Raw genomic sequence first — 17,738 nt, 5'->3', positions numbered from 1 at the left:
GGGGGGAGACTTACAAGTTTTGGTAGTTTAGAGGGACATTATCTTGTCTCAATTAAAAGTTTGTCCTCAAGAAGTAGTTCAATCGGCTACGACTACACCTAATGAAGCGGAGGTCACTAGTTCGAATCCCTCTTCTCCTCTTGTATGGACATGTCAAGAAAAAAAATTAAAAGTTTGGAAGGAACATTGTCAATTAGGTAGTAATTTGAGAGGAAATTTTGGACTATTCCATTGATTCTTTTATCAAACCATGTTGGCCAAAATTTTCTAACCCATGGCTAGGATTAAGTGTCTTACGTGGACCACAATCTTACAAGTCCGTTCAATGAACCTAGAATAAGGTTCTTTTCGTTTAACAATGTACATAATGGCAAGTATGAATATGTTGCTACATTATTTAAATAGCATAACATCATTTGCTTATTAACAACCTCACCAACTTTTACTCACCAAAATAATCAAAAGTATAATTTTCTCTATTTTAAACTACTCATATTTCATTTAAATATTATTTTTTAAAATTTTTTTAATTTTTTTTCTCTAACTATTAAATGATGAGAGAAAAATAAAAAAATAAAAAACAAAAAGAGAGAGAGAGAGAGAGAGAAATTACTTTTTTATTCAATCACAATTTTTTTTTTTCTCATTAAAATTGTGAGGTTGAAAATGAGAGTTTTTAGTCGTTTTTACCAACTTGCCTCACTAAAATAATCAAAAAATAATTTTGGTAAGGCTATAAATAGTACTCTTATACGGTTAAATATTATCAAATATGAAATAAAAATTTTCATAATTTTGGGTAATTCACGACCTACGTATGATTTTATAAAAGTTCTCTCACATTATCGAATTCCAAATATTTAATGAATATATTCTATTATCATCTATTTTTTTTTAAAAAAAAAATATCATGATATTATTTATACGGATAAATATAACAAAATAAAAATCTTAAGCTTTGGAATTGAGAGGGTCTTGGTCCACTGTGAATTGTGATTGTTTCGATGATGATTACTTGCTTTGTTTGTAGCTGTGACCCACTGAAAATTGATGGTGGCTAGTCCCTACTATATTTATGGGGCAGAAAAGCAACCTTCCCATGTTGCATGTTGTATGTGGAGTGCAAAATCCTCCACACGTATATTAAAGCGCGTGTTGTACACTCCATAAATATCCTTTCTTATTAGTTGACTATTTGAGTATTTTGAACAGGTGGCCTTCCTACGTCTGCACTTCAACTTGTTTGAACACGTGTTCGCGTAAATACTAAATAGGCTCTATTAGAAGCTTCTCTTATTTATGATTTGGGCAGGCTACAATACGACCAATCCCCATCGTCTTGATTATAATGTACGGATATGAGTCTTCTTTCTAGTATTACTGCACCAGTAACGTTGATAGGGGTTGTTGTGACCAAAATCTGGCAAACGTGATCATAGAAAGTTGAGGCCAATTTGACACTAACGACAGAAGTGACATTTTCGAATTAAAATTTCCTACAATTTTTTATTCTCAAATTACGAAAATTAAGGTTGTTTTTAAAAAATGTGGGAAGTTATCAAGGTAATCAGAAAAAATTTTCCTCCCAAAATGTCTTTTTCTTCATTTGTGTAGAGATAATTATTATTTAGAAAACCAAGAAACGGTTTTTTGTTCAAAACTTTTTTACAACGTAGAGAGTAAGAACCAATTAAAAATATATTCGATTCTCAAATATAACATGCCACCATTTTAATATGTGATATTTTTTAAGTGTTTCGATGAGTAAAAATGTCTTAAATTTCGTAATTTGATAATCTCCAACATTTTGATACCTAGGTTTTGCAAGTTTTTTAAACAATTATTTTTTTTAATGGACGAATGGAGGTGTTGAAAAAAAAAAAAAAAATTGCAGAACATAAGTATAAAGACTTCATATGGATCCACCTACCTGAACAAATGATCAGACAATCCAAAATTTATATGGACAAATGAGTCTCATATAAGGTCTTTCATATTACATGTCCCTCCTAAAATGAAAATGTCAATCGTAGGGTTTGTTGTTGTTGTTGTTTTTTTTTTTTTTCAATTTTAAGTACTTGTCATTTGATATTAATCCAAAATTAATTTGCCAAATTTTCTCACTTTTTTTTTTTTTTAAAAAAAAAAAAAAAATTCTCAAGAAAAGATAGAAATACATATTGTAAAAATAGGTAAACTTTACAAAATAGAGACAAAAATGGTCAGAATTTTTCTCTAAAGTAGATTAGAGACAATTTTTCTTTCAATTTAATTTATTAAATTAATATGTGTACAACAAAATACATGTAAAAATCACATGCTCTACTACAATATCATGAGCTAAATCGAGTATTTTCACTTATATTTGCTCCCAAAATTGTTAAAAGCTTTATTTACTAAATAATGAGATACCATGTACTTAACCATACAAAATAGGTATACTATACAAAATAGGGGCAGAAATCTTATCGTAAGAGTTGGTGAAGGGCACACAATGACACAATCAAGTATTGAAAAATAAATAAATAAATAAAAGAGAGAGAGAGAGAGAGAGCGGCGAAGGCATGACACTCGCGGCTTCAGAAATCCAAAAGCGCGTGATTCTGTTATTTCCGTTGTTTTCCAATAGCCAACACCACTGGTTTTGCCTCTCTTGAGCCTGTTTTTTTCTTCCTCATCTTTGATTCCCACATTTCCTCAGCCAACGTTGTCATCATCACCACCTTTACAAAAGGCCTTCCTTTTATATTGGTTCGTGTATCATCTGTGGCTTCTCTGTGTGATTTAGATTCACTGTTAAAAAGTGTTTGTATACATGTGCGTTTCATGTTTCTAATCAGCCTCTATATACACTTATACCATCCTATTCCTTTCTTGTTCTTTCTTCCTTCCTCCAAAATAAAAAAAAAGTTTTCTAATCTTGATATTAATCCAAAAATATCCATCACAGCCTGTTTTAATGATTCCATGATGGTTGTCCAGAGATTTGATGTGTTGTTTTGTGTTTGATGGAGCATAGCAAAGGGAACTCCATTCCTCAAACCCAGGTAAAAATATGATCCTGTTTGTCTTTTTCTTTTTTCAATCTTGCTGTAGAAAGCATAGAACAAGAGGTTTTATGGTTTGATAGTAACGAAAATGCAATTTGGTTGTCGGTGAGAAAGCTTAAACCCAAAGAGTTGTTTTGTGCACAGGCAACTGATCTGGGATGCAGGGCTGTCAGAGCTGGACATGGGAGATAGGAATGTAATGGTTTTTTGTTGAATTCCAGAATAAATCTATGTTATTATGGATGAAGAATGTGGTTTTTGATCTGGGTTTTTTTTTTTTTTTTTTAATCTGGGAAGAGGAATATGGAATAAAATATATATATTGATAACAAACTAGCTGAGGAGAGGAATTTTCATCTCATTTAATCCCATGGAGGCGCCAGCTGAGCAGCAGCCACAGGCAGGGCAGCCAAGCGCGCCGAGGAAAAAGATGACGAAACAGTTAACTGGCAAACGCGAAGATACGATCTTGCATACTGCGGCAAGAGAAGGCAATCTTCCTACTGTGATAGAAATCCTTGGTGGCACCGGAGAGGCTGAATTGAAGGAGTTGTTGGCAAAGCAAAATCAAGCCGGCGAGACAGCTCTTTATGTTGCGGCAGAATATGGTTATGTTGATTTGGTTAGAGAGATGATCAAATGTTATGGTCTTGCTGATGCTGGCATCAAAGCAAGAAATGGGTTTGATGCATTACACATTGCTGCAAAACAAGGAGACATGGGTATGTATTGATTAATAGATTTTGTTGTTGTTTGTCTGTTTTTGCACAAATGAAATTGAGCTCTGTTTTGTTGCAGAGGTGTTGAAGGTTCTAATGGAGGCTCATCCGGAATTGTCTATGACCGTGGATATATCAAACACGACGGCTTTGCACACAGCTGCAACGCAAGGGCACATAGAGATAGTGAACTTTTTGTTGGAGGCAGGAAGCGGCCTGGCAACCATTGCTAGAAGTAATGGGAAAACAGCCTTGCATTCTGCGGCAAGAAATGGGCATTTGGAGGTCCTGAAAGCCCTTCTGGAAAAGGAGCCTGAGATTACAAAAAGGATTGATAGGAAAGGGCAGACGGCACTTCACATGGCGGTGAAGGGACAGAGTAGTGAGGTGGTGGAGGTGTTGATTATGGCAGATCCTTCGTCTGTAAACATGGTTGATAATAAAAGCAACACCCCGTTGCATATAGCAACCAGAAAGGGTAGAGATCAGGTAATCATCCTCTCCCTCCCTTTTAGTTGGTTTCTGCAATAAATCTGAGTTAACCTTACATTGAGCTATCTAAATGTAAGAACAAAACAAAAACAAAAAATTAATAAAGAAAATTTTGTTTGAACTGCATTATTTTGATATCCTCATCCTCTGACAGATAAGGTGGGGATAAAGTCTAAATTTCCTAGAATTGTCCTGGCTTGGCTTGGCTGAAATGTTATAGATCATAGTATTTGAATCTGTTGGATATGAATTATAATTTGTGCACATGCTTTGAATGTTGATTTTGGAATTGAACTGCTAATTTACATCCACAAAAATATTCTAATTAGAATGTGAATTGGCTCATAATATATCAAAATATGTATTACTTCAGAGGGAGAAAAACTTGGTGAAGTTTGTATTATTGAATTTCCTTTGGAAACTGCAGAAATGCAATTGTACTTAACTTGACATAATTCAAGTACTGGTTGTGCAGATTGTGAGGATGCTTCTCGAGCAGAAAGAGACAGACACAAGAGCAGTCAACAGGACTGGTGAAACTGCAATTGACACTGCAGAGAAAACTGGCCACCCTGGCATTGCAGCCATTCTTCAGGAGAATGGGGTTCTGAGCGCCAAAAACATCAAGGCTCAAGCACCAACAAGCACAGCCCGGGAGCTGAAGCAAACAGTGAGCGACATAAAGCATGAAGTGCATTACCAGCTAGAGCACACGCGGCAAACCAGAAAACGAGTTCAAGGCATTGCAAAACGCCTCAACAAAATGCACACAGAAGGCCTTAACAACGCAATCAACTCCACAACTGTGGTGGCTGTGCTCATTGCCACGGTGGCGTTCGCTGCCATATTCACCGTCCCTGGCCAATATGTGGACGACCCAGAAAGCATTTCCCCTGGAGTCTCACTTGGGGAAGCAAATATTGCCCCACAAGTGCCGTTTATAATCTTCTTCATCTTCGATTCCATTGCCCTCTTCATTTCTCTGGCGGTTGTGGTGGTGCAGACCTCAGTGGTTGTCATAGAAAGCAAGGCAAAGAAGCAGATGATGGCAGTCATCAACAAACTGATGTGGTTAGCTTGTGTGCTTGTTTCTGTGGCATTTTTAGCTCTGTCTTTTGTTGTCGTGGGTGAGCGTGAAAGGTGGCTGGCAATTGGCGTTACAATCATAGGAACAACCATAATGGCTACCACTTTGGGAACTATGTGTTATTGGGTAATTAGGCATCGGATTGAGGCCTCCAATATGAGAAGCATTCGAAGATCATCAATGGGCAGCAGATCAAGTTCCTGGACACTGCCGCCAGCGATGTCAGACTCTGAGATCTTCAACAATGAGTACAAGAAAATGTATGCAATTTGAAGTCTCTCCCTACGCCAGATAAGTTTTAGCATTCGGCGTTAGAGATCGATCACCATGGTTCTATAACTTGACATCTATAATGCACATTTCCTGAGGAGCTGATCATACTTTTTTCTCTTCAGAGAATTTTGATGATTACTACTATAGTCTATTCTACAACTTTGGTTCTCATGAAACTAATGACATGGTTAAATCTAGTTTGATTGTAATCAAACTGCTCTGTTACGATCTTACTATCCCACATGGCTCAAGTCTAATATTAACCATGTGTATATAATAAGCTCTTAGACATCATTCTCTTGTAAGCCGGTTTTCAATGGTGAGTTCCACCCAAGGTTTGTATCATTTGGTATCAAAGCTAACCACTATGTCGAGAGGTTTGAGTCACGAAGGGGGCGAACTATGGGCTAGATTAAAATACTGATAAGTGAGTGGAGCTGCTAAAAGAGAAATGGCCTACCATCGGTCAGTGTCGATAAAGTGGACCGCCGTGGACGTCGGCCACAGGAGCTCAGTGGTATGTTACGATCTTAGTGTCCCACATGACTTAAGTCTAATCGTAACCATGTGTATATAAGCTCTTGTACACCCTTCCCTTGTAAGCCGGTTTTCAAGAGTGAGTTCTACCCAAAATTTGTATCAGACAACATAATAAAATCCAATCTCACAATATCATATAAAAGGAAATTCCGACCAGGTAAAATGAGATTTTTTGGCTCATAGTTCAAAACTCATTTATTTATTGCTTTGAGTTTGCTATTTTAAATATTAAACTAATTTAAGCATGGAAGCTATTTTTCACCCGGCAGCTCTCATTTTCTCTCTTATTGAGGAGGAAGAAAAGAGGTCTTCATTGAAAGACGTGGGTGACAACTGACAAGCAGAGCAAAAGTAAATTGCTGCTTTCAACTGATACATAGGATAGAAATAAATACATGGCAGTGGAGCAAAATCAGGCCAAAAGCACCACACGATTTGATATTGGTAACAAGTTAGGTAAACCTATAGAGGTGACAACTAAAGATGTGTTCTGTATTGCTTTTTTACTTTCCTTTCGAAAGTCAAGGAAATGGGGACAGGTTCAATGTTTGAGAAGTAAAGGTCCAATTATTGCTTCATTTTCTTTTTTCCCTTTGTTCTTTTTGTTTCTTCAAAAGCCAATAGTTGACAGCAAAATAGGATTGGTGAAGAGCCATCTCTTTCATGAATTGAACCCATAATTTCCCTTTACCCCCACAAAAAAAGAAAAAGAAAAAACAAGGGTACCAATTGGGTTACAGAAGTCACTAATCAATTATAAATTTGAGGATTTGTAGTTCATAAATGAGAAACTCCAAGCATCCCATGCCAACTCCAAATCCAAAACATCTAGACTCACAAAGGCCAGTTAAAGTGAGGTTTGACAACTAATAGAGCTGACACAAAAGCATGGGAGCTGGATAATTATTGGAAATCTTATGGGACTGATGTAGGCTGGACCTCAAACCAAACAAGGAAAAAAAAAAAACAAGAAATGATAGTTAGAGGGATGCATGTGACAAAGAGTAGTAAAGAACTTTCAAGCTAAACTAGAGTTTCATTGGCCAATAATTGCGTGTAGCAAAACCTCACCACTAAAAAGAGGAGTCCCATCTTAGACGAATTTGAGCAAGGTGTGTTTATTGATTAAATCTGCCTCCATTGAACTACAAATCTTGCTTAAATAGACTTATAGGGCAACGCCCGTTTATTGGCTTACCCAAAATAATCTAAGACAAAACCCATTTTATTGAATTACAAAAATACCCTTTAACATAAAATTAAATAATAATAATAATAGCGACATTAGTTAATAGGACCTAAATAAAACTACGTGGACCAATATTTGGTGCTTCAACCCCTTGCATCAGGGACTGCCTATCTTGATTCACTTTGTACATGAAGATAACCTTTTAAGACATAATTAACGAGACCAAGTTAACACCAAACATTATTTAATTCCAACCCTAAAGTTTGAATTCATGCTAAGGGCCAACTTTAAAGGACTCACAAGGAAAAGCACACACAAGAGTGATTTTATTGGGCTGGGCTAATTTTGCAATCCAGCCCAAAATATAACAATGAGGCCCATTAGAGTTGGACCTGCCGGCTACCTTCGGGCTACGAACCAAAAATCAATTTCGTAGACCATTTCGGTCGAAACGTCCAAACTGCAATTTTTGAAAAAAATAAATATATATATATATATATATATATATATATATATATAAAAGAAAAAAGAAAAAGCACTCTCGCTTCTATTGCGTCGTTGGGCGGGTGATCGGAGCGAAGATGGATGAGGAATTGCTGGAATTGCAGAGACAGTTCGAGTTCGCGCAGCAAGCGAAATCGAGCGTTCGCTTATCGGAGCGAAACGTCGTCGAATTGGTCCAGAAGCTTCAGGAGCTCCACATCATCGATTTCAATCTTCTCCACACCGTCTCCGGCAAAGAATACATCACCCCTGTACCTCTCTCTCGCTCTCGCAATTTTATCTTAGCATCTGTTTGTTTCCCAAGAAAATGACTGAATTGAGAATTGAAGGAGAAAATAACTTATTTTTGTGTTTTACGTATATATATATGTATATATATATATGCATACTTCTTTAAGCAACAAAGGAAAACTATACTCAATCTATTTGAAGTAGGTGAGACCGGTTTAGTTAATAGTAGCATTAGTTTCTCAGTCTCGGATAATGGACTCTGCGAGATTCGATATTTAACTTGCTTTTCTTTTACACATGTTCTTAGTTACCAAACGACCGTTAGGGCTTGAATTTCTGTTTTGTCGGAAAATTAGTTGATTTCAATTTTTTTTATGAGGTTGTGATTGTTGGTTGAAATGATTGCAATTTTGATGATGGAATGGTATAACAGGATCAACTGAGGCATGAAATAGTAGCGGAGATCAATAAATTAGGACGTGTTTCTTTGATTGATATTGCGGACAGTACAGGGGTTGATTTGTACCATATTGAGAACCAAGCTCAACATGTTCTTGCCAATGATCCGGGGCTAATGTTAAATCAAGGGGAAATAATATCACAATCCTATTGGGACTCTGTAGCTGAAGAAATCAACGATAGGCTTCAAGAATGTAGCCAAATTGCTTTGGCAGAGCTCGCCGCACAACTACAAGTTGGTTCGGAGTTGGTCACCTCTGTGTTGGAGCCCCGCCTCGGAACTATGGTAACTTGTTTTCCCAATTTTATGTGATTTTGGAACAACCAGAAGAGAAATGATTGTGATGTGGGTTGTCTTTGGATTTAGGTGAAAGGTAGGCTTGAAGGTGGGCAACTATATACCCCTGCATATGTTGCTCGTGTTAGCGCCATGGTTCGTGGTTCTGCGAGGGGTATTACAGTCCCAACAAATTTATCGGCGTTGTGGAGTTCATTACAGCAACTACTGCATGAAATGGATGGAGCCAGTGGTGTGGCCATTGAAGTTTCATTTTTCCAATCCCTGTTTAATGGGCTCCTGAAGGAAGGCGAGGTTTTGGGATCACTGCGTGCAGGAGTTCATTGGACGCCAAATGTACGTGAGATACTCTTGACGTCATTTGGTTTAGGATATGTTAGATTTATCTTTTTGGAATAATGAGTGCTGCTGGCCCTGAAAATTATTTTTGGTTGCCTAGTCAATTTGGGACTCCAAAAATCCTCCCATGCTACCTCACTTTGAAAGCAGGTGTTAGCTGCTTCTTACAAAGTCACATAAACACTTGGATTGGTTGAATTATATTTTTCTATGGATAAAAAATAAATATTTAATTAAAGAAAAATAGGAGAATAAGTCTAGCATACCAGGGGTATAGCTTCTCTTAGTTGTCACAATCTTAATGTTAAGAGAACAGAATCTTTAAATATAAAAATTACAATGAAGACTACCCAGAAGATTAGTCCAATCATACAATCATACAAGGATCTTATAATAATGATTTTAGCGAATTTGGTTATGCTCAAAACTATCATCTGATTGTTCAAGGAAAACTTCTTATAGAACCATGAAATCTGTCTCCATATGCTTTTACTATTAGAGTATAACTAGAAGTATCAAGTCTCTCTTCTTTCGAAATGTGTGTCACATGGCCATTACTTTCCAATTTTGTATTATTATTATTATATATTCACTATTTGATATTACTAGTGGCTGGCAGCCATGGTTTGGATTTAAGATATAATCCTCAATATATATGCAGCTAATTTTGTGCTTATTATTTTGATTGCTAAAATCAAAAGGTTATATGAGAGAGAGAGAGAGAGGGAGAGACTATGGGAAGAGGGGAAGTAGGGGTGACATTTATGTGTTTCCTTGAACCTGCCCCACTTTTGTTTTCAATACTCAGGGTTTTTTTTTTTTTTTTTTTTGCTTCTGTTGCTGTTGTAATTATCAAAACAATTGTTGTTTCACATTATGTAGAAATTTGGAACAGGTCTTTGCCAATGCTCAAAAGGAATGTGTAGATTCTCTCTTTTCACAGGTATGGACTCCTCTTCTTCCACCTATTTGTAACTTTGTTCAGATATTTATTTATCACTTGTTCCGAAAATGATTTGTAAATGATATGCTAGTGTTCCCTTTCAAATCTGATATTAGTCATTCTTTTTTTTTTTTTTTTTTTTTGTTGAAACCTCTATTTTCTGAGTAGGTGGAGTATAGCACTCATTTATTAAGCCTGAGCTGATTACAAATTCAATGTTGATTAATTCTGTGAATTTATGAAATGGGAAGTTTATATTGATTATTAGTCACTTCAAATCTATAGGACCTTTTCTAATCCTTGTTTTTGTTTTTGGAATTAATTTATGGAAAACTTCAAGTTCTCTCTTCTTTGCTGCTCCCATATTGCTGCAGAATTCTTTTATCAGCTATGAAACTCTGCAGAAACTTGGAATTTCCCAGCCTGTTCAGTTCTTGCAGGTATTTACTGGATTTTGTCAATAGTATGTTTGCGGAGGTCATGGTATTTCTGTGAAGTAAAAAATTTGTGTTTTTGTCTTCTCTGATTTTATCTAATCAAACCATGGCTATGCACTCCAATGTAGTCCAGATATCCTGAAGGTATACCTTTAGTCACTGCCTTTGTTCACCCCTCAATGATTGAGATGTTGGATGCTGCTACTGAGGATGCTCTTGAAAGCAGTAGTTGGTAAGGGAATCACTTCAAATGTCTCTCCCTTATCTTTTTCTTTTTCTTTTTCCATTTTAGCTTTTTAAGCAATGAATAGAAATGTATTTAAGCACTATGACTCATACCCTGTACTTGCCTGAAGATGCTAGTGGATCATGCATTGGGTGGCATTATATTCCAAGCTATCACCTAATTATTTATTATGCATAGATTAGATTCCTCTTAGTTTATTTATTTACTTATTTATTTCTCTAATTATTTGAGTCAATAATATATGCTCTACGAATTTTATTTATATGATATGCATTGAATATGATTTTACTATGAAAATTTCTCTTGATCCCAACCTTCATCTACTCTTTCTTCCTATGTGCTTCCAAGAGAAAGATTCTTGTTGTATTAGTATCAAGAAAAGGAAAAAAAGAACAAGAAAGATTGTTGTTGTGGGTGACAAAAATTGCCACCCTGCTTCTTTTTTCTTTTCTTATTTTGGGTTATGGCTTATTAAGAGATCCCTTTATATGTTTCTAGTGGGTTCTCATGCATGAAATTTTTTGTTTAAATTCAATGAGACACTTGTGAATTATAATTCACATGTCTGGATGGACTTATACAGGATTGATTCTCTTTCTGTATTACCTGCATCCTTTGGGCCCCAGGACGCTTATAAAATTGTGTCCCTCTGTCCATCTGTTCAACTGGCTCTCAAGGTGACTTCCTGATAGCATGTAAGCATATTGATTACACACTTGATTTGTCAATTCATATATAAATATTTGTCTCTTGTTTATTTGCAGTCTAATAAAGTACTCATTTTTGGGGAGTCCTATGTATTTAGCAATGGCTTTATCAAGGTATGGTCTATCAAATATATTATACTGAATTTTTTTAATTTAGGAACCACATTCAGTTATGTCTATATACGTATTTATCACTTTTACTACTTGTTTAGCAGTGTAAACCTGCAAAGGATGCTAGTTGGATCGGTTAATAGGACTAGCATACTAGATCAGTTTAATACATGGTTGTCAACTGCTGATGTTTGTTAAAAAATTAAAAAGAAAAAACTAGAAATAAGAAGAGATGTGTTTAATAGGGTTATCTGCATTCTTCTTGTATTGTAAATTAACATGGTATCTGAGGTTTTGGCATGAAACATAATCCACTTGCTTGCCACATCATCCATATTCTTATTGAACCCTGTCATTTGATACACTTGATTGAAAATTATTTTGCATAGCTTTCTTTTCTTCTTTGCTTGTAACAGCCAACCTAGAGTTGAAGAAAGTTTACATTTATTGATGTTAATCTTGTCTGTCATAAAATCCTGATGCTTGCAGTTTTATCTTTTTGTTGGTTAGGATGTGTATGATCGAATGGAGAAAGAGATGGAATCCTTCAGTGTTTCAAGGTCTTCTGGTGTTATGCTGTCTGATGAGTCACACTCAGTCAATGTAGCTAAAGTTGGACATGATTCAAGCAGGTTAACTGAGTCAAATGATGCTGGCAGTGAGACTGCTAGTAACAAACAGGCTATTGAGAAAGGACAAAAAAGGAAAAAGGGTAAGTCTGCTGGGAATGCAATATCAGGGGCAGCTGAAAGTGGTCCTGATAACCAGGAGCATGTCCCTACAAAATCCAAGAAACACCAGAGGAAAGGCAAGGATACGGCTTCCTTACTAGTGTCAGATTCAAAAATAGGTGCTAAGAAAGAATCAGTTAAAACAAAAGAGGACAATCTCAGCATTCCTTCAGAAGAATGGCTAATGCAGAAGATTATGACACTGGTTCCTGATTTTGAAGAACAAGGTCTGTTGATTCTAACTTCAGTTCTGTTAATCACTTATCAAAAAAAAAAAAAAAAAACTTCAGTTCTGTTAATTATAATTATTGAGGTAATTTGAATCCATTTCATACCCAATTTTGACAGATGCATTGGCCTGATTTGGTAGGTATAGACGATACCCAAACAGTTCTTAGACCTCTTGCAAACCATTTGAGACCTATGTTAATCAATTCTTGGAAGGAAAGAAGGAAGGCATTATTTACAGAAAGCGCAGAAAGAATTAAACGCTTACTTGATAATTTACAAAGGAAACTTGATGAGGTTAGTGCAGTTACAATGGCTGGTTGGAATGGTATTCGCTATGTCAGCTGTCTGGTATTTTAATTTTTGTACTGGGTACTTTTCCAAATTAGAGCTTTTTTAGTTTATTGTATTATGTAACCTCTTGGAATGTAATTATTTGTTTAATAAGTTACTTCAAAACCTATGAATTTTGAACAATTCTGTATGATAAACGGTCTTTTGATATTTGTTGTTTCTGGCAGTCTTTCTTAAACATGCAGCTGTATGAAAAAGCTCTAGATTTGTTTGAAGATGATCAATCAACTTCAGTAAGTTTTTCCTTAATGATCAGCATGTTTAAGATGTTACTTTGGTGATATAATGGGTATTAAGAAGACTAATCTACAATATACAGGTTATTTTGCACCGGCATTTGTTAAGAGCAATAGCTGCTCCCATTGTGGATACTCTCTTACATGACTTGGTATAGCTTATTGAAATTTTTGTCCTTAGTTTGTAGTTTGCGTTTGTTATGGTCTAATGGAGCAATGTATTTGGTGAATAAACAGACAGTTTAATGTGATGATTTTTTCCGATGTAGGACATCCACAACAAATTGAGGAATGGTGTTGAAGTTGAGGAATCTCAAAATTCAGAATCTGTTTCACTTAGTCCTGGAGAAAGAACTGCTATTGTATGAAATAATCCACTACCTGATAAATATGCCCATAATTAATATTTTAAGTTCTGTCATGATGGTGTCTTTGCTCAAATTCTTCATTCAGAAAGAATACCTATATGGTGGTCAGAACTCTAAAATTCTCCTTTTGGCTTTGCAGGCAAAGAGTTTTCCAGGATCACTGTTGAATAAGGCTCTTGCAGTGGTTGATGCTTTAGAAGGAAAGGTCCATTTTTTTCTTTTTCGTTACACATTGTTTTCATTCTTGGAATCTATTACATACAAACAAATGTTTGGCAGCATTTAGATTATTATTTTATTTTAGACGGTTAGGGTCCCTTTCTCAACACGTATTTTGATTGCAGTATATATATATATATATATGAAGGTTTACTGTCAAAGAAAGAAATAGTTGGAAATTATAACTGTTTTGCTTTTAGAGGAACTGTTGTTTGTTTACTTGCAATTCCTCTAGTGATGGATAATTGATGATCTGGAAAATTTCCAATTTTGCATGCTACTTTATTTGTTTATTTTTAAAATATAGCAATGACTTTAAAATGGGAATGTTTGATGTGACAGCGGGTAGAAACGTTCATGGATGCATTTAGAGCTCTATCAGAAGAGAGGTAGTTATATGTCTTTTACAGCAGTGTAATTATTGTTTCCTTTTGGACTATGGAGAATCTATGTTGCATTGGACTTATCATTTACATTTTGAGTCTCATCTTTCCAGTGGGTTACCCTTGAAAAAGCTTGACAAGAAATTGGAAAGAACACTTCTGCATTCATATCGCAAGGTAATCCTGCTTTCATTTATAAGGAAATGTCAAAAAATCTATGTTAATAAATGGGTTAGTTTTTCATTTGGGTCCATTCTTGGCACTTTTGTGAAAAGTGATAATGGGTCCCAAGAAGTGATTTTGGAATGAGTTTCAAATTGTCTTTTTTTTCCTACTAGAAGTGCTTTGGTCAAATAAATGGGCCCACTCATTTTCAGTAAAAGTGGACAGGCCCCCGCCTCAAAATCACTTTATGTGGGTCAAAAAGTGCAAAAAAATGCCCACTTATTTAATATCATCTGGCTTTAGTAATATGAAGAGGCTGGTTTTGAATTACGAGTAGCCACATCAAGTGATGTTCTTTTCTTGATTTTATAGTTAGCAATGACTCAGCATTTTTTATAAATCTAAAAAAATGGATCGATGGTCTTTGGAGCTTCTTTCTCATGTTCTCCTTATCATTATGCCATGTTCAGGATTTAACATCTCAAGTTTCTGCTGAAACTGACCCAGTTTCACTTCTGCCAAAAGTCGTCTCCTTGCTATATATACAGGTCAGTTTATTTAGGTTGCTATGTTTTTGTTGATTGTCCTTTGTTATCAACGTGAATTGTCTTGTGAATAGGTTCACCATAAAGCTCTTCAAGCCCCTGGAAGGGCCATTTCTGTTGCTGTTTCTCGACTGAAGGTATGTTTATATTTATCACATGAAGATGTTTTACAAAGTATGTACTGCAAGATTTTTGAGTATGACTGCATACTTTTTATATACATAGTAATAACTAACCTTGTGCTGTGTTGAAGAGAAACAACATTTTAACAATTTAGTAGACAAACTAAGATAATAGGCTAAGTTAAAATGTTCAAGATGGTGCAAATATGTGTCAAGAAGATTAATGTATAGGGTTACAGGTAGTTACTAAGTCGAAAGCATAATAAGGAGAAAAAGATAGAATGTACTGGTAGAGTGAGCTTCAGAGGGCACTTTTTCTGTCAATACAGACATGGATGCCAACTAAATTCTTGACTTTTGAATCCACACAGGAATGTTTATGCATTTTTTTTCAGGTGTGGATTCAGTTGGCATGCCTTTTCAGGAATGTAGTCTCAGTACTCGGGTCTCCTGGATTGTTCTTCGTAACATTTTCTTTGGATATGGAATGCGGATACATTAATAACAGGAGTTGTTGGGTCATTCAGCTTATCATGTGCCATACTGCTTAAATATGTGTTATTATAGAAATGTTTTGTTTTAACATCATAGTCATATATTTATGCCAATGGTTTGGACCAAATGACATTTCTTTCCTGCATAAACAAAGAGGTGGGGTATGAAGGTCAATGATCTGCATTTTTGCATGAGCTGCACATGTACCTGCTGTTGGAACTTGGTTCAGTTTAACTGTCTGAGGATCAGGCCCTCATCTGGGTTTGATATAGATATAAACTTTTAAATTTTGAAAATGGACCACTTATTTAGAATCTGTTGGATTAGGAGTCAAACTTGTAATTATGTAGGTTATCAAATTAGGAATTGAATATGTTATTTGATGTAGCATGGGTGTAGTAGGTCGCAGAATCAACAATCACACAACACATAACTCTTCCACAAACCAAGAAAATTCAAGGATTTGTAGAGAAATTGAAGGGAAATCACTCCTAGAGTGTTTCTTATTGAAAACTGATGAAAAAGTACATAAACTTAAATAGAAAAGAGGAACGCAGCCCTGTGAAAACAAAAGGCTAACTATCATGCCGCATCTCGGTCGATCGAGTAGCGGGTTAATATGACAAAACCCTAACTAACCACGCCTGGTCATTACCTCAGGTTTTTGTATGGAGACTCAATGCAACATTCTTGGTCGATCGAGCATCTACCAAGATGTCTTTTGAGCTTACCAAACCAGATTGTTGAGCTTCTATTGATGGGCAGTTTTGACCTAGTAAACATTGGAATTAGGAAATGTTCATGAAATATAAATATGTAGCCTTTTGAATAGGCTTTCCAATGCTACCAAGATTGTCTTCATGCGATAGTGGAATCATGAGATATGACCATTTTAGTGGAACCGGTATGATCTTAAACTGGTTTGCATAATTAATTAATTATCACATGCCAAAACAAAAAAAAATATAAGAATTCGAATCCTGTGAGATCTGCATCGAATTTGACCCACCAACAGCCCTAGTTTGTCCATTTAGTGAACTTGATTGCACGTATTAATTGTACCTAAGGGTTATAATACTATTTGTCTGTCTTTGAGTTGTATTTTTGGGTTATTTCATTCTATATATGTCTTTCCCCATAATTTTGTATTCTATAATTATGTGTAATTTTCAGGATAAACTGGATGATTCAGCACACAAGATCTTAGCAGATTACCAAACTGCAACAGTGACACTTTTAGCATTAATGTCTGCTGCAACTGGCGATGTGAGTAAATTTGCATTTCACTCATTGGATGCTTGATTTGGCTGATCTGTCATTGTTACAACTAACCCATACAAGCTCAGGCTTGAGCGAAAACTGAATAATTTCTTGGTCGTGCTTTATAATTTATCTCCTCTGTAAGGGGGCCTAAAAGAGTTGTTGATAAGTAGATTTGTTGCAAGAATAAGTTGGCCGCCACATTGTAAACTAGGTTCAAGTCATGATAATATATTACACTTTTGACGACCTTTTCTTGTTTGGGAGACTAGGTGATATCCTCAAGTATTAGTTTTAGGTTTTGGTCTCGTGCTAATTATTGATTTATTTTGTTCTTCTTTTTCTGTGTTTGTTAGGAAGAAGACTGTTCATCTGACAGAATTTTGACTAAAAGGGAGCTGTTGGAGACCCAAATGCCAGCATTGAAGGGCCTGGTTTTGAGTGCTTCACAATCTTGACTCTTCGTGAAGTCAAAAAGTGAATCTTCGAAAGAAATGGATAACTGATTAGTGCCTGGAAGTCCTCTCTTCTTCTTTTTTGGGGGCAGTAATAGTTTTCCTCAAAATTAAAAATGTTAATTTAATTACTTCTTTTTTTTTTTTTTTTTTTTTGAGTCTGCATCAGTGCATCCTATATATTGCCATATGTGGTCCAATGGCTAACAATTGGTGACATCAATGCCATCCTTTTCCTGCAGAAGAAACTGAGTGGAAAGCCTTTTGCAAGCTCGATCTTCAACTGAACACTTCTCTCACCATGTTCCCTAATTCCATCGTAAACCACCGCCTAGCATCCTCTTCGGACCATAATTCACTACTACTCTCGCTCGAAGGTCATTTTGACCATCTACCTAAACCTTTTAAATTTGAAACCTTCTAGATTAGAGATCCATCTAGCCACTCAATATAAAGAAGTTATGGGTTCCCCATCTTCATCCTCAACCGCAAGTGGAAAGCCACTGACCCAGGGCTCAAACACTTCGGCCATATATCTTAAACCAACTTTA

At 35.8% G+C, this 17,738-nt stretch overlaps 2 protein-coding genes across 2 annotated transcripts; both read left to right on the top strand.

Moving 5' to 3' along the window:
* The first annotated feature begins 2,646 nt into the window (after positions 1-2,646).
* Positions 2,647-5,966, top strand: LOC132164274 (ankyrin repeat-containing protein At5g02620-like). Its single transcript, XM_059574758.1, has 4 exons — positions 2,647-3,047; positions 3,195-3,772; positions 3,849-4,258; positions 4,737-5,966. The coding sequence occupies exons 2-4, from the start codon at positions 3,421-3,423 to the stop codon at positions 5,619-5,621; spliced, it is 1,647 nt and encodes a 548-aa protein (XP_059430741.1). The 5' UTR covers positions 2,647-3,047; positions 3,195-3,420; the 3' UTR covers positions 5,622-5,966.
* Positions 5,967-7,889: 1,923 nt separating this feature from the next.
* Positions 7,890-17,422, top strand: LOC132163523 (E3 UFM1-protein ligase 1 homolog). Its single transcript, XM_059573839.1, has 20 exons — positions 7,890-8,105; positions 8,519-8,830; positions 8,912-9,178; positions 10,077-10,124; positions 10,499-10,564; positions 10,690-10,793; positions 11,392-11,485; positions 11,573-11,629; positions 12,137-12,584; positions 12,728-12,882; positions 13,107-13,172; positions 13,259-13,327; positions 13,445-13,537; positions 13,683-13,748; positions 14,105-14,151; positions 14,259-14,322; positions 14,781-14,858; positions 14,930-14,992; positions 16,646-16,738; positions 17,089-17,422. Exons 1-20 carry the CDS (start codon positions 7,932-7,934, stop codon positions 17,188-17,190), a joined length of 2,466 nt encoding a protein of 821 aa, XP_059429822.1. The 5' UTR covers positions 7,890-7,931; the 3' UTR covers positions 17,191-17,422.
* The last annotated feature ends 316 nt before the right edge of the window (positions 17,423-17,738 follow it).

Source organism: Corylus avellana, chromosome ca10, assembly GCF_901000735.1.
Source record: "Corylus avellana chromosome ca10, CavTom2PMs-1.0".
Classification (NCBI taxonomy): Eukaryota; Viridiplantae; Streptophyta; class Magnoliopsida; order Fagales; family Betulaceae; genus Corylus; species Corylus avellana.
The sequence above is the reverse complement of the archived record's forward strand: the minus strand, read 5'-3'. Positions and strand labels throughout refer to the sequence as shown.

What these genes read in the sequence shown, in the direction of transcription:
- LOC132164274 (XM_059574758.1), top strand. Translation starts at nt 3,421, where the DNA reads ATGGAGGCGCCAGCTGAGCAGCAGCCACAGGCAGGGCAGCCAAGCGCG. An exon ending in TGCAAAACAAGGAGACATGG is followed by an intron (nt 3,773 to 3,848) that starts GTATGTATTGAT and finishes GTTTTGTTGCAG; the next exon opens with AGGTGTTGAAGGTTCTAATG. An exon ending in CCAGAAAGGGTAGAGATCAG is followed by an intron (nt 4,259 to 4,736) that starts GTAATCATCCTC and finishes CTGGTTGTGCAG; the next exon opens with ATTGTGAGGATGCTTCTCGA.
- LOC132163523 (XM_059573839.1), top strand. Translation starts at nt 7,932, where the DNA reads ATGGATGAGGAATTGCTGGAATTGCAGAGACAGTTCGAGTTCGCGCAG. An exon ending in GAGTTCATTGGACGCCAAAT is followed by an intron (nt 9,179 to 10,076) that starts GTACGTGAGATA and finishes AATTTGGAACAG; the next exon opens with GTCTTTGCCAATGCTCAAAA. An exon ending in AAGATGATCAATCAACTTCA is followed by an intron (nt 13,173 to 13,258) that starts GTAAGTTTTTCC and finishes TACAATATACAG; the next exon opens with GTTATTTTGCACCGGCATTT.